The sequence below is a fragment of the Lissotriton helveticus genome, chromosome 1_1, assembly GCF_964261635.1.
Source record: "Lissotriton helveticus chromosome 1_1, aLisHel1.1, whole genome shotgun sequence".
Classification (NCBI taxonomy): Eukaryota; Metazoa; Chordata; class Amphibia; order Caudata; family Salamandridae; genus Lissotriton; species Lissotriton helveticus.
This window is the reverse complement of record NC_136057.1, coordinates 1,259,594,250-1,259,619,878: the sequence shown is the minus strand read 5'-3', so window position 1 is coordinate 1,259,619,878 and position 25,629 is coordinate 1,259,594,250. Positions and strand designations below refer to the sequence as shown.

The 25,629-nt window shown below is 42.9% G+C and overlaps 1 protein-coding gene across 1 annotated transcript in view; it reads right to left on the bottom strand.

Annotated features, from left to right (window-relative positions):
• Positions 1-25,629, bottom strand: part of LOC144763794 (laminin subunit beta-4-like) — a 144,117-nt gene that overhangs the window by 59,221 nt on the left and 59,267 nt on the right. Inside the window, exons 5-8 of the mRNA XM_078649743.1 lie at positions 20,421-20,635; positions 8,448-8,651; positions 3,942-4,086; positions 2,215-2,413 (exon numbers count right to left, since the gene is read on the bottom strand). Coding sequence (XP_078505869.1) covers positions 2,215-2,413; positions 3,942-4,086; positions 8,448-8,651; positions 20,421-20,635 — 763 coding nt within the window. The remainder of the gene's footprint in view (positions 1-2,214; positions 2,414-3,941; positions 4,087-8,447; positions 8,652-20,420; positions 20,636-25,629) is intronic.

The following is a 25,629-nucleotide window of genomic DNA, read 5'->3' as shown; positions in this document are numbered from 1 at the left end:
GAAGCATCACTAGTAGTAGTAAGAGTGGTAGTCACAGAGGTAGTAGTAGTCATAGTAAAAGTAGTAGAAGCATAAGTAGCAGTAGTGGTAATCGTAGTAGAAGCAGGTGTAGTATTAATAGCAGTAGTCACAGTACAATTACTAGTAATAGTGGTAGTTTTTTTTTTCTTTTTAAATATTTTTATTCAGAACTTGACAATTCATTCATCACATTAATTTCAAAGAATCAAAGAGAAAACACAATGATATGCTGAAGAACAAATAATAAAATATTACATCATCTCAGAAAAAAGGATAAGACCTGAAAGAAGAAATTTCATATCCAGAAACATACATAGAAATTTAATCAAAAAAACGTCCCCCATATTTTTTCAAATGTGCGCAGTCCCCCAGTCCTTTGTGCATATATAAATTCGCTTTTCCTTACTCTCTTCATTTTCTCATACCATTCATCCAAAGATGGTACAACATCTGTTTTCCAATACTTGAGAATCAGTGATCTGCCAACCGCTATTATAATATATATCAGTTTCGCCTGTGACTCAACCAGATTAAGCTCTGGATCAATACCAAATATGATCAGTCTTTCATAATTAATAATCGTACAGTACATATGAAGTGAGACAAAGAAAAGATGCCCTCCCAGAAGGCCCCTATTTTGGGGCATAAGGCTACTATGTGAGACCAATTTGCCAAATCTGGTTGAGAACACCTAAAACAAATAAAGGATGTATTACTAAACATTTTAGCAAGAACTGCAGGGGTATAATATAGTAGCCATTTACTAAAAAACAACATTCGCCTCCAGTTGGCGCCTCTCAATACCGAGAAATTAAACTTATTTAAAGTTTTCCACATATTAACTGTTAAGTTGAGACTTTCATGTTTCTGCCATTTTTTAGTTGCTTTAGTACTCAAATGCTCCTCTCTACTCTGTGCTAGTTTTCTTCTCCATTTTCCTGGTTTCATAAATAATGAAGACCAAAAGATATCATTAGATAAATCTGAGGCTCGACTAATCTGAACTAGGTCATTTTGAACAAAAACTTTATATAGGAGATTATATGAACCCCTAAGAAGAAAGTTACCCCCTATTAGAGAGAGCATCTTGTTAGGAGTTAACCAAGCATCATTTTCCACAAAATTCAATAGTGATGTAAACCCCAGTCTGACCCAATTTTGTATAATTTCTGGCCTCATTTTTATACCAAAACCAGTAATAGCATTACTAAATGGAGTTTTTAAGCTAAAGAGAGAAAGAGAGTATCTCATCAACATGACGTCTCGTTTTAAAAAAAACCAATTTAATATCTTGTATCTGACTAGTTTAGGGGATTTGGGTATGGATAATGGAGAAGAGATTTTAACTTCTTTACAAATTGTTTCAAAAAAGAAATTTATAAACAGTCCTTGACTTGACATTGAATATTTGAATCTTGAGAGATACTGTGCAAAATACGCAAAGTAATAGTCTCTAAGGTTTGGGAGACCGAGACCACCTTGTTCTTTTTCTGCAAATAGAGTATCAATGGCAATTCGAGGTGTCTTTTTAGCCCAGACAAAGGCTGAAAATATAGATTCAATTTTTGAAAAGAAGGATCCCGGTAATGAACAAGGGATAGTAGAAAATAAAAAGTTGAATAGGGGGAGAACCGACATCTTAATTAAAGCCATCCGGCCTAAAATAGACAAAGGTAAGGTATTCCAGCGTGAAAACAGATCCCGAACTTTTTTTATTAAGGGCTCAAAATTAAAAAAATACAAATCACTCACTGTAGTAATAGTGGTAGTTGTAGTAGCAATAGTAGTCATTGTTAAAGTTGTAGTAGTTATAGTAAAAGCACTAGTAGTAGTAGTAGCAGGAGTAGTCATTGTTAAAGTTGTAGTAGTCATAGTAAAAGTACTAGAAGTAGTAAATTTAGTAGCTGTAGTAGTCATAGTAAAAGTACTAGTAGTAATAATAGTAGTAGTTGTAGTCATCATAGTAAAAGTGCTAGTGGTAATAGAAGTAGTTGTAGTAGTAATAGTAGTCATTGTTAAAGTTGTAGTAGTCACAGCAAAAGTACTAGAAGTAGTAAATATAGTAGTCGTCCTATGATCATCATCGTATATCTGAATAAGAATTGACTGGGCCTCCCTGTTGTGTGACGTGCTTCACGCGATCCTCACTTCGATAGCAGTGTTCTTCAATTGTTTCAACTGGGGAATACTCACTCTGCTTTTTTGGCGGCCTCTGAGAGGTTCTTGGCTTCTTCCAGCTGTTCCTCCAACCACTCCTTGTTCTGTTGGTAGTCATCACAGTACGCCTTGATTTTGCTGATAAGCTTTAGCAGATCCTGCGGAGTTGCGGGCAGTTTGATGGCTAGAACCTGATTTGCAACTTTCTCAATATCTTCAGGTGGCACAAATTCATCTGTAAAAATAAAAAAAGTAGAATTTTTCATCCATATATTGGCTGCTGAGAGTGACGACCTGACACATGAACACAACAAACACAGAGATATTTCCTGAGAAAAGCTCGTCACTTTCATGCACAGCATGCCTGCTCTCCCCTTTTTCAAGGATTTCGTATGATTTTGCAATTCACCAATCGGTGGGATTTCTTGTTTGATTACCCCTCCTGCCACAGGAAAATGTAGTGACCACAAATTTGCAAACATTCGACCGTATTGATGTGTTCTTGCTTTGTATTTCTTATTAACTGTAAGCAAAGCATTTTGCTGTATGAGGAAATGGACAGAATGCATCAAGTTTTCTTCAGCCCCTATTGATGAGAGTTGGTTGGGTTACTCAGCACCTACACTACCTAGCATGGGACAGAACAATGGTAGTTAAGGAAACTCAGTGTGAGGAAAAATTAGCAAATACTATGGGAACAGAAAAGAAGAATGGTCTAGTCTGTGCCTATTTCAACAATTCTTGGGGGAGAGGAGGTGACTGCACCCAGATGACAGGGTATGCCACTAGAAGAGCTGTACCGCCCAGGAGCACATTGTCCAAAATGGTGGATCAGGGCTCTTTTCTGTCAGTTCACAGTATAGAAATGCCTTATTTTGACACACCTTTAAATACGAATCTGTCGGGATACAATCACAGTAGTATTAATCATAGATTTTAGGTTCAAAATATTGCAAAGATGTTCATCAATGGAAAATTCACTTAGTAGTGTCAGGGCGCCCATCTATCCTCACGTTTCTGCATATATCTGTGATGGTGGCATCATGAACTCATATAAAAAAAATCAACAGTGACATTTGCTTATTGAGAGATTAAGGGTCAACATCAAAGATAGGGTAAGAGTCAACCAAAGAGCCATACATTGATTTGACCACCACAGTTACACATGAACTCGGGATGACGTGGAAATTTGGAGGAAGAGCCATCCACTAGAAGATAAGAACACATGGTGACCATGCACTGGTAGTTGTGGACAATGGGCCAGTGAAGAAAGGGAGACACAGATGTTTTAACAAAAACACTTTTTTCCAAACGTATATTGTGCTAACCTTTCAAATTTCCAAGACCCTGTGGCACTCTAAGCTTACCAGAAGACTCATGATCAACACATGTATTTAAGGACATTCTAATTAACAGCTCACGAGTCATCTCAGCCAGAGCTTTCATCAGCCACTCCCTGGAAGTGGGTCTATTAATGAATAAACTTAAAACCTCCTACATCAAACCTATTCCAAAAATAGGCATTGATACAGTGATCCTTTCTAACTTCTGCCAAATTTCTAATGATCACTCCTTTGAAAACTGACAGAAAGAGATACCTACACTCAATTATCAGTCTTTATATAAGAAAACAGTTATCTGACATTGAAATTGAATTCCTACCCATGAAAAATGCTCACTCGTTATAGACGAAGATTTAAATATAGACAGATGTAACAATTTCATTGACATCAATGGCATCGATGCTTTCCAATCATACTTACCTAGCAGAAACTTCTTCACTTGCTGGATGAGATCTTTGGTTTTCTCTCTTTCCTGTTCCATATTTTTCATAGATTTCACTAGTGTCTCATTCAGTTTTAGAGCTTTGGCCTTCGACTCAGTCGCCATCTTCTTGATGACTGTAATCTAAAAAGAAATATTTATTAATCAAGGAAAAGCAATCATATTTGTCATCCAGATTAGTCCATTTCTAAGTCAATTTTCCTTAAATAGGGAACTCGAATTTTGTTGTCCCCGCACTTTTTGCCCCATTTTTGAATGCTAAATGCTGGTTTTCAACTTTAAGCACTGAGGCCTGCTAACCGGACCTCAGTGCCAGTGCTTTTTACCCAAAAACAAGTTCAAGTCTCATTGTAACCGAGTTGGCAAAGACTTTAGCACCCCTATAAGTCCTTAGTAAATGTTACCCCTGGCATCTACGGCATGGGTACATAAGAGGGTTACTAAGGGCTGCAGGATGTCTTATGCAACCCTAAGAGACCCATACACAAATTGCATTCAGGCTAGCATTGCAGACTGCCTGTCATGGTGCAAACAATGATTGAAAACACAACATGGCACACTCACTGTGTGCAATGCTAAAGTCACTGCATATAATATATGTAAGTCACCCCTACAGCAGGCCTTGGATCCCTAAGGCAGGGATCATTATATTATGTATTAGGGCATATCTGCATGTGCACATATGTCCCTGCGCAGTCTTGTTCAATTACTAAATGGTACACGTGAACAGGAACCCATCTGAAGGAAAATGTACTGGGTAATGGTCAATACGAGTTCCCTTGCTACATAATGACGTCACTGAAAATACTGGTGTTTGGCATCAAACACCTTGCCTTAATAAATCTGTACTGATGGCAGTACTAGATGTATTATTACATGCACCCAGAGGGCATCTTAGAGGTTCACCCTGAAACCTTACTAGTCTTCTAGTGTGCTGACTGACTGGACTCTTACACCCTGCCACCATAGATGCATTTCTGACGCCCTGCAGGTGAGATCCCACGCTCTCAGGCAGTCAGGAAGCATGCCTGCTCTGGCAGGATGTGTTATCACCTCCTCCAGCAGGATGGCTAGTGAATTTGCATACCAAGGACAGAGACATCAAAGCCTATATCACCTTTAATAGGTGGCCCTGGTTTCACCCAGTCTTAGGGAATGCCTCCTCCTGCCCTGAGGCCCATTTGGCACCAGGACAGTCGGGAAATTAGATAGTGAGGAGGCATGCTGCATTTTCAGGTTTGACACATCCCTAGTTTGGGCAGCCTGAAGTGGACAGCCAAGAAACGATTTCACCATCTTGGTTGTGGTGAAATTAGGAACTCTGGGACAGGTTGATGCACATTCCAGAGAGGAAGTGATCATCTAAAGGGTGTAGTGACCCCAGGAGTAAGTAGCCCATTGGCTACTACCCTACACTCCCCTTAATGCCCCTTAATTGAGTATTTAGGTGCCCCCCCCGATACCAGGAAAACAGATGAAGTCAAGACTTTGACTACTGGGATCTGAGAAAGATGAAGAAGGACTGTCCGAGCGAGAACAGAGGACATGCACCAAAGACTGGTGTCAAACCCAGCCAGGCTTGTACTTCGGAGAGGCCAACTTCAAAAAGACATGGAAGTACCACCCTGCACCACAGCAACCAGGAAAGATCTCTCTTGTAGTGAGGAGCTACCTCCCTGCACCAACAGGCACCGACTTCAGCTGCCTGGACCAGCGTTCTGTTGACCCCTGGGCTCACCAAGGGAGCAGCACTCCAGCAAAAGGTCTTCATACTCCAAGGGCTCAGATCCTTCTCCTCACCAAGTTTATAGACACCAGGTCCTCCATAAGACGCCCTGCACCAGAACCCTAGGTATTGAGCAGTTGCCGCAACCAAGGATTGTTGTGAGCCCAGTTCAGACACCACCGATGCTGACACCGACCTACCATCGAAGGACATCAAAATCCATGAGGCCAGCACCGAGAGAGGCCCTGCTGCACTGTTTGGTTCCTTCACCAGGTCTCCGACAAAGAATGAGAGAGTCTGACAGGTGACTCGGCAGGACAAAACACCTATACGGCTGAACCCCAAAGTCCGAGTCCACGGAAACCGACTGTGACAGACGTGAATTGAGAGTGTGTTTTGCCACCACTGAAAAGTCAGATTTACTATAAAACCATAAATGATATGATAATCATATGTTATTTAAATAGATGTATTGTTATTTCTTGGGAGACCCAGACTTATTCTAACCTTGATTATTTTTGATTCTACTGTTTACATGTTCACCTGCTGAAAGGACATTTAACCCAAAACGTGTCATGATTAGAAATCTAATGAGGAAAATATAGTATTTACTCATCTTAATTAAAATATTATATGCAAATGTAAAGAATCTTTGTGTTAATAACGAATAGAAAATGTAAGCAAGGTTTTCCTAGTGTGGCATACTGGCTATCAACGTCCTGTCCAACTCGGTGATGCAGCAAGCGCAAGATAAATAGTTTTATTTATTTATTTACTTGCCTTACTCTATGCTGTTGTATATGCGACTCCACTACCTCACCACCCTGGCCCCCCCCAGCTCCGCCCCACGCCCTGCAGCACTCCCTCTGCGAGCTGCTACTGTAAGCACAGCAACTCCTGCTCAGCCCCCCCCCCCCTTAATTTGCATACATTAATGGGACGGACCAGTGTGAGGCCGGGCATCACACCTCTCCCCAAAGGTAAAAGCGGGGAAATAGAGGCCATTCTGCCTCCAGAAAAACCTCTTTGGCCTCCACTGGGCCGGTCGCTACATCTGAACGGCACAGACACAGCCCATATCGGCCACCACGCTGGTGAAAAAAAGTGGCCCACAGCTGTATCTCGGATACATTGCCAAGTGCAAGTGCCTGCCTTACCAATCCGACCCTGGTTCGGTATCATAAGGAAGGCAGCATTCTGTAGGAGGTGAAGGCTAGCAGCCACAACTGCGGCTACAACGCCATGGGCATTCACCACAATTGACTCTTGCACTGACGGGAACAGCCCTAGTGGACGGTCTGAATTGAGACAGAGGACAGGCCCCCACAGAACAAGTAACTTTTAAACCACAGTAGCACTGACACTGAAATAGCTCACCAACCGTTCCGCTTCCACAGGTTATCTACAGTTGCCCCAATGCCCCACCAAAAATGTTTTGAAAACCTGGTAATCCTGTCCTGCCCCTCCCGTCCCCCAAATACACACACACACAAGGTGTCTCTTCTTTCAAACCAAATAATCCCCATGCAAGGTTTCCCACACCTCCTCCAAAGAAGGCCCAAATAAGGCAACCTGTCCATCTCTCTACCCCTACCTGTAATCTTGCCCCTAACAATTCCCCTATAATGAGTCCTACCCCAACAAAGAAAATCTAATTTCAGGTATTGGGCGTGTGCCCCAATACCCTTCACACACATTCCTGTGCTTCTTACCCCTCCTCTCACCACATTAGTGTCAATCAAGTTGTCCTACCCTGACGCCAGAAAGACCCACTACCAAGTATTCTCTCTGCCCATGCCGCCACACACATCAGCCAGTGTAGTGTTTTCTTGTCTCAACCCACACTATGCCCATACAAGGTGTGCTGCTTCCCACCTCCCCCCCAAAAAATATTTGCAATGCAATAGGTCTTGCAATTGCGAGATGTGAGCTATTGGCATTATAAATGACATTGTCTTTTATTTATGTTTTTAAAAAACTGCAATGATAAAAGGCATTGTCATTTACAATACCTATAGGTCGAAGTTCTAAAATGCGAGACCCATTGCATTGCAAATGCTTGTCCTTAATATGCTAAAGCTGCAAGTTCCCTTGCAGTGATCCTTAGGACTAACCTCTGTTATATTTCTCTGCGTTTGAGATTGCTTCAAATACATAAACATATGTGCATGACTTCACATCATAGCAATGGGAGCACTTGGTAGAGTTGGGGAAATATGTGAATTATGATTCAAATGCCCCCTGTGTTTATTTCTTTCCATTTGGTTCTAACGTGTGTGATTGAGCTGTACCGTATTATTTTATGGAACCTATTAAATGAATTAAAAGATGAAGTGTTATTTAAGGTTAGTACTATGTGTTAGTCAAGTATTGTATAGACTGGCATCACCTCCAGTGACACACTCCGGGTCACACCCTTTACTTTTGCCAGAAGTTTGCAAATCACAGTCCTTTCAATTACACTGTCTTCTGTCCATGGTCACCTCCACTGCTAAGCATGAAGATTGCATGCATAATTTGAGCTTCGTGCAGGTTCCAAATAATCAATTAATGCGGTTTTCATGTTCTATGCTTTCTGGCAAAACATTTCTGGTAACAATATTTTGGTCGCCAATCTACTTGTTAGATCCATTGAGACTATATAACTTAGTAAAACATGCATAGTGGTCATGTGTAATAAGAGATACAAGTACAATTCAAAGAAAGGATTTGTGGCAGACTAACCACTACTTGTGTATAACATGACCCTTGGTCTTACCTTCTGTTCAGACTCCTGCAGTTGGCGTGTGAAGTTGTTCACCAACAGATCTGCTTTATCAGCCAATTCCAGTGCGCCTGCGGAGAGAGTCAGCACTCCACCACAGTTTGACCCACCACACTTTTTATCACCAAAGTAATTCCTACATAATGCGCCGCCACACCGTGAATTATCGCAGGATGCATTATCTTCAGTTCCACACACCTACAAAGCAAAAAAAAAAAGAAAGTTGCCAAATGACTTGATGCATCACAGTCCTGAAAGAAACCTGGACTTAAGCTACATGTCTTGTTAATTTCTTCAACAAAAACATCATTTATTAGGTATTGCTTTGTAAATATTCACAAACTTTGTTACAAAGTAGTCTTTCTACTGTGCTGCATAGTACAGGGCTTGCTTCTTATTGCCAATCAACTGGATCTGGTTTAACTGACGAAAGGAGACCAACACCCATATCTTTTTGGAGTTGGGACCAAATAAGGTGAAAGGTTGCAGGTTTGATCATGATTTCTTTATTTGTAATATATGTATTCACAATGCCAGAAAGAGATTTTCCGTTCAGACAGGTTTCGGCAATCTTCTGTGGGAGTCCCGCAGGACCAAAAAAAACACAAAAAAGAAAATGTGGGGTAGACTCCCATCCACATTTTTTTCACAAAAGGCAGCAGAGTTCTCGGATTTTACAAGTCACTGGGGACGCCTAAGAACTCATCGCAGGGAGAGGATTGCTCCTCCCAATCTTTGGTACCCCAGACTAACCTATGGGTAGGCAAGACGAGGATTGATGTGGACAGATTTGTTCTTTTGGAATCTCCATGGTTGGACATCTGGGCCTGGTGAGGATAGTAGACATTCTGTGCAGAGACGGCCAAAGCGGGATTGATGAGAAGAGCTAGAGAATACCCCGGGACATTATCCCTCTTATTTGCCTACTGTACCATCTCTAATATGCATCAACTAAGTGTTGTGGAGAGCTGCTGCTCTCCAAAGTGTGTTTCACCAAATTTCTGCTGATTCGTGAGGATGTTTAACACACGGTGCTCCTTTTTCTCTCTTTTCTACACATGCGAGAAATGTTGGGGTTCTTTAGCACTGCTTGTTGGGGTTATCAATGTAGGTGAGGGGTGGTATTCTGGGAATTTTACATTGTTACATATGCAACAAAATAACTTTGGGTCTTTGGGTAGGGATAGCATTGGCAACACAGTATACTATACTCCAGAGTGCACTCGATGACTCATTGTAAGAAGCGACTTACATGGCTCACGTAAAATATTAGCGAACTTAACAGTGCCTGGAAGGCTAGACAAGTTCTAACCTACCTTGATAGACACTCCATAACAATGGATTACTTTAGGAGACCCACTGGGCCTCATGGCACCCGTTTATCAGTGAACGCATGGGGGTGCTCATAGGGACTACTTGTCCAATAGTTTTTACTCTAGGGGGTATACATTCTCATAAAATCACATATTGACTTTAAACTACATCACTGCTATTAAAATGTGGAAGGGTGCTACATGATTTTGGTGGGGACTGTCAAGAACACGTGTATCACATTGATGAACATATATACACCTAATGTTTGATTTGATTTTTAATTTGTAAAGCACAACAATTACCCGAAGGCATCAAGGCGCTGTAGTCACGACCATCCAACATATAGCAGTTTACTCAGACCCAACTTCATTCAGGGGAAACTGCCTAAATAGTGTAGAGCCACGTTTTAAGAGCCTTTCTAAGAGGCAGATGTTCAATAATTGAGTTCAGAGACTGAGCAAGTGAATTCCATAGTCTAGCGGCAGAAACTGTCTCCCCATCTCTTCCTCCGGATTCTGGGTACAATAAGTAGGGTGCGGTTAAAAAACAGGGCTCAGAAGGTGAATAGCCTTATGAACAACACGGATGGATTTAAACTGAATGTGCTTCCTGATGGGGAGCCAATGCAGCTCACCCAACCCCCGCTCATCGGCACATAGGAATGCCAACAATGGCTTTGGCAAGCGCATTCTGTACCACCTGGAGTTTTGCCTGGGTGCTAATGCTTGAGTCCCAGACTAGTTAATTACAATAATCTAGTTTTGACATGACCAAGGCTAGTGCCACCTGCCTCCACAAAGAAAGGGGGATAAAAGGAAAGATCTTCTTTAACTTCCTTATAGGCCAGAAGCAGGTGGCAACTGTGCGATTGGCCTGTCCATTCAAAGAGAGCTCAGTCTCTAGGATTACCCAAAGTTCTCTCCCCTTCCCAGCTGGGTACCGTCCACCAATTACCATTCCAGATCGAGGTTTACGTCCTAAAGAGCAGCACCTCAGTTTTATCCCTGTTCAGTTTAAGGAAGTTCTCTGCCATCCAGTGTGCAAACTCCGACATATATTGAGATAAGTTATCCGCGGTAGCTGTGGTGTTGCTGGGGATTGACACAATAATCTGTGTGTCATCAGCGCATGATATTGCATAGATCCCATAGGCACAGATAATGGCAGCAAGTGCGGACACGTACAAGTTAAAGAGCGTTGGGCTCAAAGATGAGCCCCGCAGCACCCACACAAGGCAGAGAGAAAATATCTAAATTAAATTGATTGAGCAATACTCTCTGAGAACGACCATTGAGGGAGGATGACAGCAAGGCCAATGCCTGCTCTGTAATGCCCAAATCTTGGAAGCACTCAATCAGCAGCGAGGGTAGATGGTATCAAAGGCAGCAGATAGGTCCAAAAGGACCAGAGCCACACCTTGCCCCTCATCCACTAGTCGCCTATGTTGACAACTCACAGTTCTTTTTAGATATACTTACAGTGCCGTGGATTGGATCAAGTGAGAATATACTTTGGGGAGAAGATTTTAATCCTATACTGGTCCCCGCTCAGGGGCTAAAAGATCTCAGAATATACAAAGCACGGGGACACTGGGGACGGGGGGATCTAAATGAACTGTGGGCTGGAGGACTTCCAGCACATTTGTCTCTAGACTAGGCAAGAGTTTACATTATTTTCAGCCTTTCATGGCACGTTACCCCACATTGATTATTATCTGGCCAGTCGGGTGCTGCTCCCCTTCACAACCGAGCTGCTGTACATCCCATGCATGCTGTCAGACCATTCCCCAGTGAAGTTACTGCTTACATTTCTGAGCTCTAAAACTTTTGGCTCAGTCAAAGATTCCCAGTGAGTTCTTTGATGGACCCGGTGTCCTGGTGTTCCGTGGAGTACTTTACTTTAAATCAATGCACAGTCTCATCCCGGGTTACTCTGTGGGACGCCTCACGGCCTGCATTTAAGGTGTTGCAGTTGCAAAATATGCATGAATCCTAAAAGATATTCATTAACAGCTTGCACTTCTGGAGTCTGAGCATGCTGGGGTGGAGGCCAGGGTGTACGGGCATCCTCCAAACATCTCTAGGAGGAGCAGAATCGACTGTTACAGCAGAATTGAGACATTGCAGAAAGGGAGGTACATTCCTCCGTAAGTATGTGCTGACCAGACAGTTTGGTGAGGGGGAGAGATCCGGAAGAACCCTCTCCTATTTTCAGTGTAGGGACTGTGTCAAATCCAACATAACCCAAATTGACACTGATAGAGGAGAGTCCCTCACAGATAGTGAGAGTATACTCGGTGAGTTCAATCAATAATGTGGGCATTTGTGCACTACAGGTGCAATGGAATCCAACGATTCATTAGAGGTTATCTGGATTAAGTCACATTGGTACGATTGGAAGATTATCACCAGCAATTCCTAAGTAGCCCAATATCCATAGATGAGATAGTTGCCTCCATAGACACGCTGGCAGGGGGGACAGCACCGCATGGAGTCAGCCTGGCAAACTTTGTAAAGCATATAAGCACATTTTGGAGCCAGATTTGCTCGAGATGTATGCAGAGGCGCTGGAGGGAGGTGCACACTCACCTTCGATGCGAGAGGCAATTATTTCCATACAACCCAAACCAGAGAAAGACCATAAGAAATGCATATCCTCCCATCTCGCTGCATAACTGCGATAATAAAATACTCGCCGGGGTCATTGCATCCCTACTCTACCTGCTACTTGAGAAGATCGTCTCACTATTACAGTCAGGTTTCATTCCACATAGGTCCACGACTATTAATTCCTGCATGGCCTTTGCCATACCCCATTTACTAGACCCAGGTATCAAAGTTGCGTTCTACCTACTCGACGCAGAGAAGCTGTTCAGCTCCTTGGAGTGGCCTTTTCTATTTGAAGTACTTTGGTGCGTTGGTCTGTCCCTGAGTTTTGTTGCATTCATTAAACGGTTATGTGCCAAACCCGCTGCCCTAGTACAGGTCAGCTTTCTTATGTCTGGGACTATCCCCGTTGGTAGGGGAAAATGACAGGGATGCAACCTATTGCCATTAGTAATGGTCCCCCTAGAGCGACAATTCCCTGAAAAACACATGCACAGAGGCCTTACCCCTGTGAGGGAACACCCCTACTACCCATCTACAGATGACATATTGCTGTTTGTCCATGACCCAGAGAGGTGATCTGATATGGCCGATTTTCAGGGCTAGTGATAAACTGGCAGGAAACTGATCTTTTTACACTTACAGACTCCACACAGCAGAGTGAGATGGAGTTCCTATATACTCAGTAGCAGACGAGGTTGGATACCTTAGCACTTTTCTTCATAAGGGGGGTGCAGTCAATGATTCTACGGGCCGGGCGTTAACAAACTTACACACCAGATAAATGTCTTGATACAACTCCTCCTTTCGCTAGTTGGGAGAGTAGCTCTGATCAAAATGATCATCCTGCCAAGGTTTTTTTTTTAACCTTTTTATGAGTATTTCCATCCCACTCAATAAAACTTTTTCTCCACTCTCAGGACTTTATTAATTAAATTGATATGGGCAAATAAACTTGCTCAGATAAGGTGGGAAACGGTGACGCTCTCTTCTGAGTGCAGAGAATTTGAGGTCCCAGACCTAGAAATGTATTATTTAGTGGCCCTGTGTCACTTTGCGAGGCATTGGTACCACCCGGACACATGCCTTTCCTATCTTATTCCGGAGAGCAAGTGGGCTAGAAATGTTTCTCACTAAATGGTGTTACCTGTGGCCTTCAATAGACCACAGAGAGATGTGAAAACGGTTACTACGACTGGCTGGTTCTGGAGAGTCCTGAGCCAGATACTGTGGAAACCCTTTTTGAACTCACCGCATATTTCCAAGAACCTGTTACTGCCACTTACGGCTGCATGTGTAGTACAATGACCCTGGCATTAGTATGTGTAGAGGCAGTTCCGTTATAGGGGTAATCTTACAGACTTAGATTTATTTATATATATGCACACCTCCTATGAACAGGGGTTCCCTCTGGAGCCTTTAATATTACAGAACAGGATGGGCGACTAGACTGTATGGGCAGTGCCTGAGAGATGGACTTGGTAGTGACCCGACTAACACACAATGGGCCTTCCGCTGCATGCAGACCAAACTTATTTATTTGAACTATTATCATAAGCTACTCCATTTTCGATCCCTACTTAGGGCGTACTTTACTCTAGCCATGCAACATAGACCAGATCAGACCTCATAAATGCCCTTAGTGTTTGAGGTACTAGGCAGGGTTCTTCCACCTGGCGTGGAAACGCTTGCCTATCTAAAAATGTTGGCAAACAATAATAGATATGACAGCTGATATGACTGAACAGCGATCAGAATCACAACCACTGACGGGGCTTTGGGCTATGTGGGGGGATTGGCCCCAGGCACCAGACAATTAACTGCACTGTTTGTCTGCTGCCTAAATGCAAGGTGGCTATGAACTGGGGAAGACACTTGATCGCAACTGCGAAGGACTAGCAGGGGATCTTATAATTTGTAATGATTGTACCAAGACCTATGTTACCCTCATTCCACCTGCGCCACAGCCAGAAGAGATTTGGGGGTCCTCTTAGGGGATGTTTGTTGAGACGAATTGAGACTCAGGATACAGAGGCGTAGGAAGGGGGTGCGGTGGCATATTTAGGAATTCTTCGTCAGGGTTATGCCCACTCCCCACAAGAAGTGGTCATATAGGCGGCGTCGTGACCCCAAGGGTCAGTAGCCCATTGGGTACTACCCTACACTCCCCTAATGCCCCTAAATTCAGTATGCAGAGGAGTCCCTGGCACCAGAGAAGCAGATTCTGGTGACCTAAGAAGAGAGAGGATACCGAAGAGCCGCAAAAGCAGAGGAGAGATAAAACAGCTGACCTAGTACCAGCCCGACAGCCTGTCTGCATCCCTTGCCGAAAACAGCACCAAAGTCGGCTCGTCCTACAGCTGTTGACTCCAGAAACTTGGGAGGACTGCCTGCTTTCGATAAAGAACCAAGAACTCCCGTGGGACAGCATTCCTGTTTGCTGCATCTCGCAGCAACCCTAAAAGAAAGGACTCAGAGGCCTCTGGAACCGCCAAAACCCGACACCTGAAGCCACTTCTTCACCTATCGCTACAAGCCCAGGTTGAAGTAGGCCAACTCTGTCATCAAGGTTTCCCAGCCCTCCATAGCCGTAGTGCATCATGGTTTCACCCATCATGGACCCTCTGACGTTGCCTGCAGCCTCTGCTCACAGGCCCCCTTTACCGCGACTGCTCCGGTAAGGTCGTGGAGAAGAGCACCAAAGGTGTCCTCCCGTGCCTGAGCATCGTGAGGCCTACGCCCCCCTGTTGGTTCAGTTTGACTGGCCTCCTAGCCAGAACCTGCAGCCTCTTTTCGCAGAGACCGATCTCCATAGAATACCATTGGGCTCCCAACGCTGTTTTGCACCCGGCTGCCCTTGTGTCGCTGGTGGTGTACTGTTGGTGCTTCTTTGGACCATGCCCACCACTCACCTTAACTCCTGGAGACTGGTCCCACAAGTTGCTGTACTGTACCTGTTTGAAGAACTTGTTCTTCCTTACATAGGATAGCATTACAGAACTTACAAATTGCAGTGTGTCCACATTTGACCTGAAAAGAATTCATATTTTAAAATGTACTTACCTGACTGATTTTTCTCTGGTGACTCAACATATATAAAGATACTTGCTGTTTTTATAAATTGGTGTGGATCTCCTTCTTGAGTCGTGTCATTTATTGATCATTGTGTGTATTTGCAGATGTCTTACACTCCTCTCGGTTAAGCCTAAGGCTGCACTACCATACTACCCCTAACAGAGCAACTTGGGATTGCTAGAGCTAGCTCCTGTCCACTTATAAGGGAACCCCTGGACTCTTTACACAGTATATAAGAATATTGATGTATCACATAAAGAGCCAACTTCTTACATTCTCCAACTGGCAAAACATTTAATACCCCATGTAAGCCCCTAGTAAATGGTTCCCCTGGTACTTAGGGCATAGGGTACTAAGGAGGGTCTCTCTGGGCTGCTGTATATAATGTGCCACCTTAAGAGACCCCTCAATGCCAACAAGCAAATTGCCATTGCAGGCCACATGCCATGGTGCAGGGAAAAGTGAAGACATGACATGACACACCTCCTGTGTTCCATGCCTGCAGACACTGCATGCAGTGTAGGTAAGACACCCCTAAGGCAGGCCTTACAGCCGTAAGGCAGGGTGCAGTATACTAGATGTGTGGACATATCTGCAAGAGCAGATCAGCCCCTGTGATGTCTAAGTTGATTCTTAGATATTACAAGTGAACATGGAAACCATTTTGAGTACATCTGCTGGACATTGGTGTGTACGAGTTCCCCAGCTACATGATGGCTTCAGTCAAACTAGAGATTTTTGGTATCTATCATCTCATATTAATAAGCCCACACTGGTTATAGTGATGGAATTATGAATACATTCACCCAGAGGGTACCTTAGAGGTGCCTCCTGAAAACCTACCGACTACTAATGTGCTGGCTGACTGGTGTAGACCAGCCTGCAACCACAGACAGGTTTCTGACCCCCTGCAGGTGAGAGCCCATGCTCTCTGAGGGCAGAAACAATGCCTGCTCTGGCTGGAGAGGTGTTGTCTCCTCCTCCAAACTGGATGGCTAAAGCAATCAGCATATCAATGCAGAAGGCTTCAAAGGCCTCGGCCACCTTCGTTTTGCGACCCAAGGATTCCCCAGCAGGAGGAAATGCCACCGCCTGCCCTGGGACCATTTGGCACTAGGACAAGTGAGAAAATTAGCTAGTTACCCCTCTGAGGCTAGTACCACCCTTAGGGTGGAATAACTGATGTGGACACGAATTCCGTCATCTAGATTTTGGTGGAATCAGGCTTTCTGGGTCAGGGTTATGCCCACTTCCCACAGGAAGTGGTCATATACATCTACAGCTATAGACAGCTGAAAGATTAGTAGACCATTGGTTACTACATGGCACTCTGTATAATGCCTCAAAATTGAGTATTTAGGTGTCACCCCAGAAAAAGTGAGAACTGAAGACTGCTGTGGATGTTTGGCACCAAACCCTGCCTGCGGCACTAAGTCTTAACAATCGTGACCAAGCCCTTCACAAATCGCCAAGCAATCTCCCTTGGAGTAGAGAAGCTATTCACCTGTAGTCCGCAGGTACTGAAACACAAAGTTCTGTTTACCCTGTTGCTGCTCCCTGGCCAACCCAATGCAGTAGCCACCAAGGAAGAGGACACTGTGCTTCTGCAGGTCAGATCTGTCCCCCACGCAGCCGCGGCCGGTAGTAGGTGTAACTGCAGGGCGGTGACGTGGGGAGGGGGAGGGGCAGGGTGGGGGGGTAGTAATGTATGGATGACGGACTTTAACAGGTAAGTAAACATATAAATAAATAAAACAAATTTTGTTGTGCGCACTGCATCGCATTTGGTGATGCAGTGCACACAACGAAATTCGTTATATTTATTTATATGTTTACTTACCTGTTAAAGTCCGTCATCCATACATTATTACCCCACCCTGCCCCTCCCCCTCCCCAGGTCACCGCCCTGCAGTTACACCTACTAGCGGCCGTGGCTGCCCCCCCGGACCACTTACAGCAAACAGAGATGGTGAGAGTCCAGTCGGGTCTCCAACACGTCCAAGACAAAGCAGCCATTGAGGGACGTCAGCACCACAAAGACGCACTTCCAAAGTGGCCCAGCTTTCCTGATTTTGCACACTTAACCGGCAAGACCAAAGACCACAAGGTTCCAAGGTGTACAGAGTCCAGACGACTTATTCACTCTGCCGTAGAGTGCCCCAGCCCAGACACCGACGAACCGGCTGTGCTCCCTAGTCCCCAAGACCCTTACGGACCGAACCCCCTGTTGGGAGCTACTGGACTTCTCCTCAAGTCCCCCTCTGAGCCTGTTTCTAGGTGGCCCCTTTACCGTCATAGCACGCACAGCTACCAATGCGACCAGCAACTCTGCACAGGGACGCCCCAGGGCAGGTTACGAGAATCTGCTAGTAGCACTTTGGACCTTAGCCCATCACAACCTTAAGTCTCGAAGGAAACCCCCAGTAATAAGTAATTAGCTGTATGCTACATATGCCTTATTTTACCTTAGGAAACCATTGTGCATAAAGATGCATTTAAGTGAACATTTTATTTACCTGCTAAAATTAATATCTTGAAAAGTACTTACTTTCTATTGAAACTCTTGATATCTAACTTTATAAACAAATACTGCTTATTCTAAATTGGTCTCGGATATATTCTTGAATGTGTGACTCATTTATTACCTATGTGTGTGTTAACAAATGCCTAGCACTCCCCTCCGATAACCTAAACTGCTCTCCCACACTACCACAAAAGAGAGCATTTGGAATATCATTTGTGTCTCTGTAAACTAACTAGGGTTTGCCCGGACTCTTTACACAGTGTATCTCTTTTAGGTCCACTACATAAATAGCTAGCTTCCTACAATGTAATATTGGTGGTGTTGGTAATGATTATGGTATTGGTATTAGTTTTGTTGGTCAGTGGTGTTGTTCGGACTGGTGGTGGCACTGGAGGTGGAGTACTCTTGGGGACATTGGTAGTGGCAGTGCTATGATACTGGTGGCAGTGTGGTCTTGGTGATGTGTGGAATTGGTGGTGTGGTTGGTATTGGTGGTGGTGGTGGTGTTATTGGCAGTGGTGATGGTGGTGGCATTGCTATTGGTAGTATTAGTGGTTCTGTTGGTGGTATTGGTGGTATTGTTGATGGTGGTGGGATTGATGTCATTAGTAGTGTAATTTCTAGTATTATTGGTATTTGAATTGGTGGCACTGGTGTTATGTAGCAATGGTGATGTGTGGTATTGCTAGTGGAAATATTGATGGTGGTGAAACTAGTGGTGGTGGTATTGGTGGTGATCCTCGTGATGGGGTTTGTATTGGTATTAGTGCCATTTGTATTTGTTGATTTTGATGGTGGTATTGACAGTCATGTTGTTGGTGGTGTTATTGCACATAAGATAAAAAATGGAATATGACAAAATGTGTGAGTGATGTAGAAGTAGATGTAAACAGTCCCTGGTGTAATGCAAAACAAGAACCCCGTAGATGGCAGACTGATACATTAAACAGCTAATAAAATGAGTGAAGCCAAAGTCCACCCTATGTATATTTTACAGAATTAGTAACAAAAGGTAACACAGTCAATTATCTGTAGGTATGCCTAAAAAAGAAGGCAATTGATATAAACAATGATTATGTTTTTTGTGAAGCAAATTTCCTGAATTAAACACAACTCAAAAATTCACAACAGGTTGCTAAACAGTTCAAACCAGGTCCCTAAAAATACGAGGATAGATGCCAGGACATAATGTCTGCATACGTTTTCTTGTTATTAGTAAATAGGCCTTATTAGTTTTTTAGGTTCTAACCATAGAGACATGGTTAACACAACTTTATATTGTTCTAAACAGACATTTAGGATTCCTTCACCCAAATCACACATGGTACTTGTTTAATAAAATTGGGGCATATGTAGGAAGGCGTTTGCGAATCGCAAACGGCCTTTTGGTATGTAGGTGCCACATATCAAAATAAGGAATCGCAAAAATTGCGATTCCTTATTTTGCTCAAGCATTTAAGGAATCGCAATTTTGAGATTCCTTAAATGCTATGTAGGAGTGCCTTTGACATTGCGAATATGTCTTAAGGAATCGCAAAATACCACCTACTCCAAGTAGATGGTATTTTGCGATTTCCTTTCAAAATGATTTTTTCTTTTTCAAATTCAAAGTGCCATGTGGCGCACATGCGCCACATGTACTTACAGGCACATTCCAGGGGTGCAACAGGTGTCCTTTGGACACCCTGGCAACCTTGGAATTGCGATTCTCAAATTGCGATTTTCTCATAGAAAATCGCAATTTGAGAATGTATCCCCATTCATGAATGAGATACTCATTCCTTAATTGCGATTCGCAATTTGCTAATCGCAATTAAGGAATTTTAGAGATTCGCAATAAAATTGTGAATTATTACCTACATTCCATTTTGTAATTCTCAAATAGCGATTCCTTAAAAATCACTATTTGAGAATCGCAAAATGTGATTTACCTACATATGCCCCATTATCTTTGTTGTCTGACACAAGTGGATTTTGGGGATTATATATTTTCTGAGGCTTTCTGCTATTTACTGAAGATTTAACATCAAAAAGATTGGGGGTACCCCAAAGTCGAAGTTCAGTGATAGACACATCCTCATCCCCAACTAACCTAACCTTAATTTATGTAGGAAATAAAGTATTTCCTAATAGTTCAAAACCCCACAATTCCACTGATGAAACTTTGCAAAGGCTAACAAATTTGGCAACATAGTGAAGTGATTTTACACAGGATTCCCAACGGGCTCATTACCTGTAAAAAAAGTAATTGTGTAGCATTTTTGTCTAAAAAATATTTTATCTTCCACGGGCGAAATCTTCCGTTATAAGTAAGGACATGTATTTCTTTTACTTTTTTCTAGTGAAAACCTACTTTCTCCTGCAGCTTCCATCAGTTATTTCCCCCACCATCACATTGTTACATGCTCAGGCAGTTGAGCTTGAATCGATCCTCGTCCCAAGACTTGCCTTTTCGTTGAGCTTGTCCACATCCAGAAATGTCATCTTGTTTAGTTTTTTCATGTTTTCCTTCTCCATTTTTGTGAGATCGCCAAGAGCTTGCTTGATGTTCGTCCTGGTGTTGCTGGAGCTCCAGAGGATGGGAAGACTTTCGTAGGTTTTAAATTCCGCGGCTAATGACGCTTCGTAGTGGACTGTGATCTTGTTGAAGCCATCTACACAAACTGAAGACAAAGCATTATTGTTAATTTTCCTTCATTATTTTCAGCATTATATGTACCCAACTGTAATGTGCTCACCGCCATTCTAAGCTGAATACTTTATTGTTGATCAATAAAAATCATTACAAACAGGAAGTAAAAAGGACATTAAATTGTGCATGGACCCCACAAAACATTGTGAAGTGTAAAATAATATCGAAGATACATGAAATTTCAATTCAATAATCACACCATGTTCATGCAGCATTTTGAGGATTGATTAAGTCTTCCATATAACCATCAATATTATAATGTATTCCAAGCAGTTTTAATATAAAAATTATTTGCATGACAGTTAGTTCACCACACCCCCGCTTGAGTCAACGGCGTGTGAAGAGCATTTGCTGGTTACAGCAGACAGCACCAGGGCCCTTGTCAGGAGGCCACCTCAGCTTGAACCATCCATTGCCCCTGCCAGTAATGCCAACAACAGTACCTACATACCCACTAACCATCACACTCCTACAAATGTGACATTTCCAACTATTTCAGGCCTCAAAGCTATACGAATGGCTTGGGTGGCAGGTATCAGTAGCTTTCATGTATATTGTTGTTCGGCTAATCTCTAAATGTAATAAACAGTGCCACCATATGGCAGACTGTCATAAGTGCCGGTGTTGACAATTAAGTGCTGGGGAAGAGTACGAGAAACTACTGGTTCAAATTAAGCACTGGCACCACAATTGACATGGCAGATATGCTCCAAACGATTGGTTTAATGGGTACCATGAACAGGACATTCTGTAACAATGGGCAGGCAGTTGCAAACAAGGGTGGCACTGGCCTTCATCAAAGAAAATAAGCTCTTTTCCCGCACTTTGGTAGTAAAAGACAGCAATATTTGGGGTACACAGGCCACTTCACACCTCTGGGCCCTGGTGGCATAGCACCTGTTGCACTGTTGATAGTTATGTCCCTGGGGCCAAGATTCACCAAGAAAGTGGTTAATGCCATCGTCCAGCAAAAAGTATTATATGAACCAAGGCTAAGGCTTTGATTACAAGTTGAGCGGACTAGGCGGGGGGATTTAACATAACCTGTAAATACCATTATCTTCGGGTGGTCATTTACAAGTTTCCAACTTGGAAATGAGGCATCATATGCAGAATTGACGTTTAACACACCAACGTTTGCTTTTTTGCCTTTTATGGGCCTTTTCCACTAAGATGTTTTACTTTGAGTTGCTGAAATCTATCAGTGGAAAACTGAGAGACTGTGAATATGATCACACAACTCATGATTCAGATTGTAATTGTAATTTTAATTGCATTTATATAGCGCTTACTACCCCTGATCAGGCGTAAAATCGCTTTTTCGACGAGTAGCACGCTTGTCCGGAACCCAAAAAGGATTAGTGGTGAATTAGTAGAGGGAAATATGAACTTAATTTGAGCGGTGGACATGTCAGTCTGGTGTTTGGATTGAAAAGGATAATGGAGGGATAGCAGAGGGAAGGACTTGCATTTATATACCACTTGCTACCCCTGATGGGGTTTTGAAGCGCTTTTGGCGGGTAGCACACTACTCTCGAACCCAAACAGAATTAGTGGGGAATTAGTATAGGGCAATAGAAAATTAATTTGAGTGTTGGACATGTTAGTCGGCTGATTGGATTAAAAGGATAGTGGAGGGATAGAGGAGGTAAGGATTTTTTTTAGCTCATAGCAGTAGGAGGAGGTTTGAGATGAGTAAAAGGGAGGTGGAGTGGGGAAATCAGAGGGAAGGGTTTAGAATGTCTTGTTTGGAGATCTGAATAGTAAGGAGGGAAGAGTCTAAAAACAGTTATTTTGGGGATCGTAGTAGTAGAATGGGGTTTAAGATGAGTGAGAGAGTGGAGATAGAGGATATGTTGGGAGAGGTATAGGGTGAGAAATAGTGTAGTGCATAGGAGAGAGTATTAGAATGAGGTTAGAGATGAGTCAGAGTGGAGGTAGAGGATATACTGCGAGAGGTATAGGGTGAGATATAGGGTAGTACCTTGGAGATGCTCAATTAGAATCAAAGTAATAAATATAGAGATACATAAGGGTGTGGAAAGAATATATGTATAAGGAAGGTATTATATGTAGATTTAAGTTTTATTTAAAATACTTTGACTTTCAAGTGTTGATGTATTTAAAGTTAATTCATTTGTTTTTCTTTTTAAATAGTTATGATATGATAAAAGATTTATATTGATGCAGTCACATATATACATGTTAAAAATAGAGTAATATAAGCAACAGTAATAAATAGATGGAGAATACATGAAAAATGAAAACACAAGTAAACATGAAATGTTATTACACTGAACAATTTGAGAACATCTTTACTGAGCTACTTTACAGACAGATATTATGGAAGAAGAACGGGGAATAATTTTGCTAAATGTTCCTAAAATATCTAGGAATGCCAGTTATCTGGTTGTAACCAATCGCACAGTTGGGTGATTTCTCATGTTCTTTTCTTCTGCTATTGCAAGGCAATGTTGTGGAAATGCCATTGTATTATGGTTTTCTGGTACATTGAGATAAAACTCAACAGAATTGTGTTTAGAAAATGGCAGTGGAGTTGTGGAGTTGAGTGGGTTGTAACACAACACCCTGCAGCACACGCAGTGCAGCTCCACCTTCCAGTGGCCCTCCAACGCTTCAGGGAGCCCCATTCAGGTAGCGGTCAATAAATATCTATGAGGCACGGGAGACTCAGGTGCCCCTCATTACATTCTGCAGCAGTGGCCCATCATTTTACGTTTCACCACTGGAGATTAGCTATTTGCGCTGGAATTATAATCCTCAACAGGAGGTTGCAGATAACTATGCTGACCCAGAGTGAAGTTTCTAAATAAGTTAGGCGCACAGTTTGAATCCGTTGGACCTTTGACTAAACTGTTGATATTGAGCATGCAACAAACGTTTACAATAAGATAGGACAGGAATGCATATTCAAATGCAATGTGCAAACTGCAAAACAAAGATGTGATATAAATATGTAATAGACGTACAATAGCTCATTTAGAGTGCAACTAATTGTGCCTATTTGAACTCCTGATATTGGCAATGGGTATTTACTATCACAAATTAAAAAAAATAAGAATGCACAATAATCTAGCTTTCAAACATCTACCTGGTCAATGATATTGGGGACAGACCATGACAACCAGACCAAACCTACCAGTAGTCATATTCTGTGTTTGGAGGATTGCTGAACCAAACAAGATTATTGGTCCAGAGAATGTAGGGATCTGTTTAAATAAACACTTCTCTTCAAAAACTTGCATATGTATGTGTGTGCACTTTCTATGTTTGAGTATTTATCACCATAAGACGTTGCACAGGGTGCAAGCCCTTGCAATGATCAACAGTTAAACCAGGCTTGATATTGATATTCGTGCTGACTCTTCTGTTTTTCCAGACGTGCATTATGTGTGCTGTCAAAAACAAATACTTCTTGCAAGGTCTTGGCAAAGGGTTCCAGGAACAATGGTCCCCAGGTGAACCTGGTGCATAAAATTTGCCTACAGAAGATGAAAGATGTCAGTGGTCTTACAAGTAAAACAAAACAACATCGTCATCTGATTCTTATTTTTCATGCTCTGGAACAGGCTGACAAAGAGCATTTTTATCAATAATTATAAATAGCATTGTATTTATGTCAAAGTGTGTTTTTTTTACCAACAATCAGGTTTCTAAAGTTTGAACAAACTTGTGGCTGTACCAACTATTTTGGAAAACGTTTGGCCAGTTCTATTTTTCAAGCAGTAAATGCCATAGTAGCCTCGCAGGCAACAAACATTTTACACATTACCCACTCGAAGTAGAGTAAGGGCCTGATTACGATGGCGGTAAATCTGGCACCGGCAGGCTGCTGGTGGGGGGTTCACCGCCATCGTAAGGCCATTCCTCGCCCGCCAGATAAGGATGGCGGGATGGGTGCTGCCGGGAAGAAAGCCCGTCCGCCACTGGTGTGACAGAGGCAATTATTACGATTGCCTGTCGGACCCACCCCACATCCCTTAAATGGTGGTGGTGCCTAGCAGGCCCCGTCCACCACATCAGGATGCTGCATCCCGCCAGCCTTTCCATGGCGGTTCCCCCACCATGGAAAGGTTGGCTGGGATTGACTTTGGTAGGAGCTGATAGTTTGTCCTCTTGGGGAGCATGTATGGTGCCCCCCTATATTTCCTTGCACCACGTGGCAGGCACTGCATGGTGCTTGCCAAGTGGAACAGGGAAATGCAATCAGTGCATTTCCAACATTGAGGCGGATGCTGCAGCCAGCAGCATCCACAAAAGGATGGATGGATGAGTGAAAGGGGGATTGAGGGATGGATAGGTGGAAGGATGGATGAATTGATGGGTTTGATACATAGGTTTGGACATGGATGAGCAGATGGATGGATGGACGGAATGGTGAAAGACTGAAATATGGATGGAAGAATGAGTGAGTGACAGAGCGTAAATGTGAAATGGTGAATATCAGCAGATGGAAGGAAGGATGAAAGGCTGAATGGATAGATGCTTGAATGGAAGAAACAAGAGAGCTCTTATGGGGAGGGTCGAAATGACTTGCTTTGCTTGCTTGGTGCAATAAGAGCTTTGGTTCAAAGTGGGCGGTATTTTAATTTTCTGGCTACTCCCTGCTGGTAAGAATTTATATTATAGAAATAATTTCAGTAAAAAGAAAGGATTTGGACTAACACCAGAACTAACAAGCTCTGACCAAGTGAATAGATCTCCTTTTGGGACCTTTTGGTTTTGCCAATGCCATTTAGAAGTGCTGCAGAGCATCAGCAAAAGGATGTGAAGCATGGCAGAAAAAAGGCTTAATGACACAGCCACAGCACACATGCATCATTATATATGAATATGCCTATGATATAATGCAGGTGCCATTTATGTATTTCCCTATCCTGGATGGATTGGTTAATGCAGAAAAATAAAAGAGAAGCAGTGCAAAAGACCTTTTTAGGTCTCGGC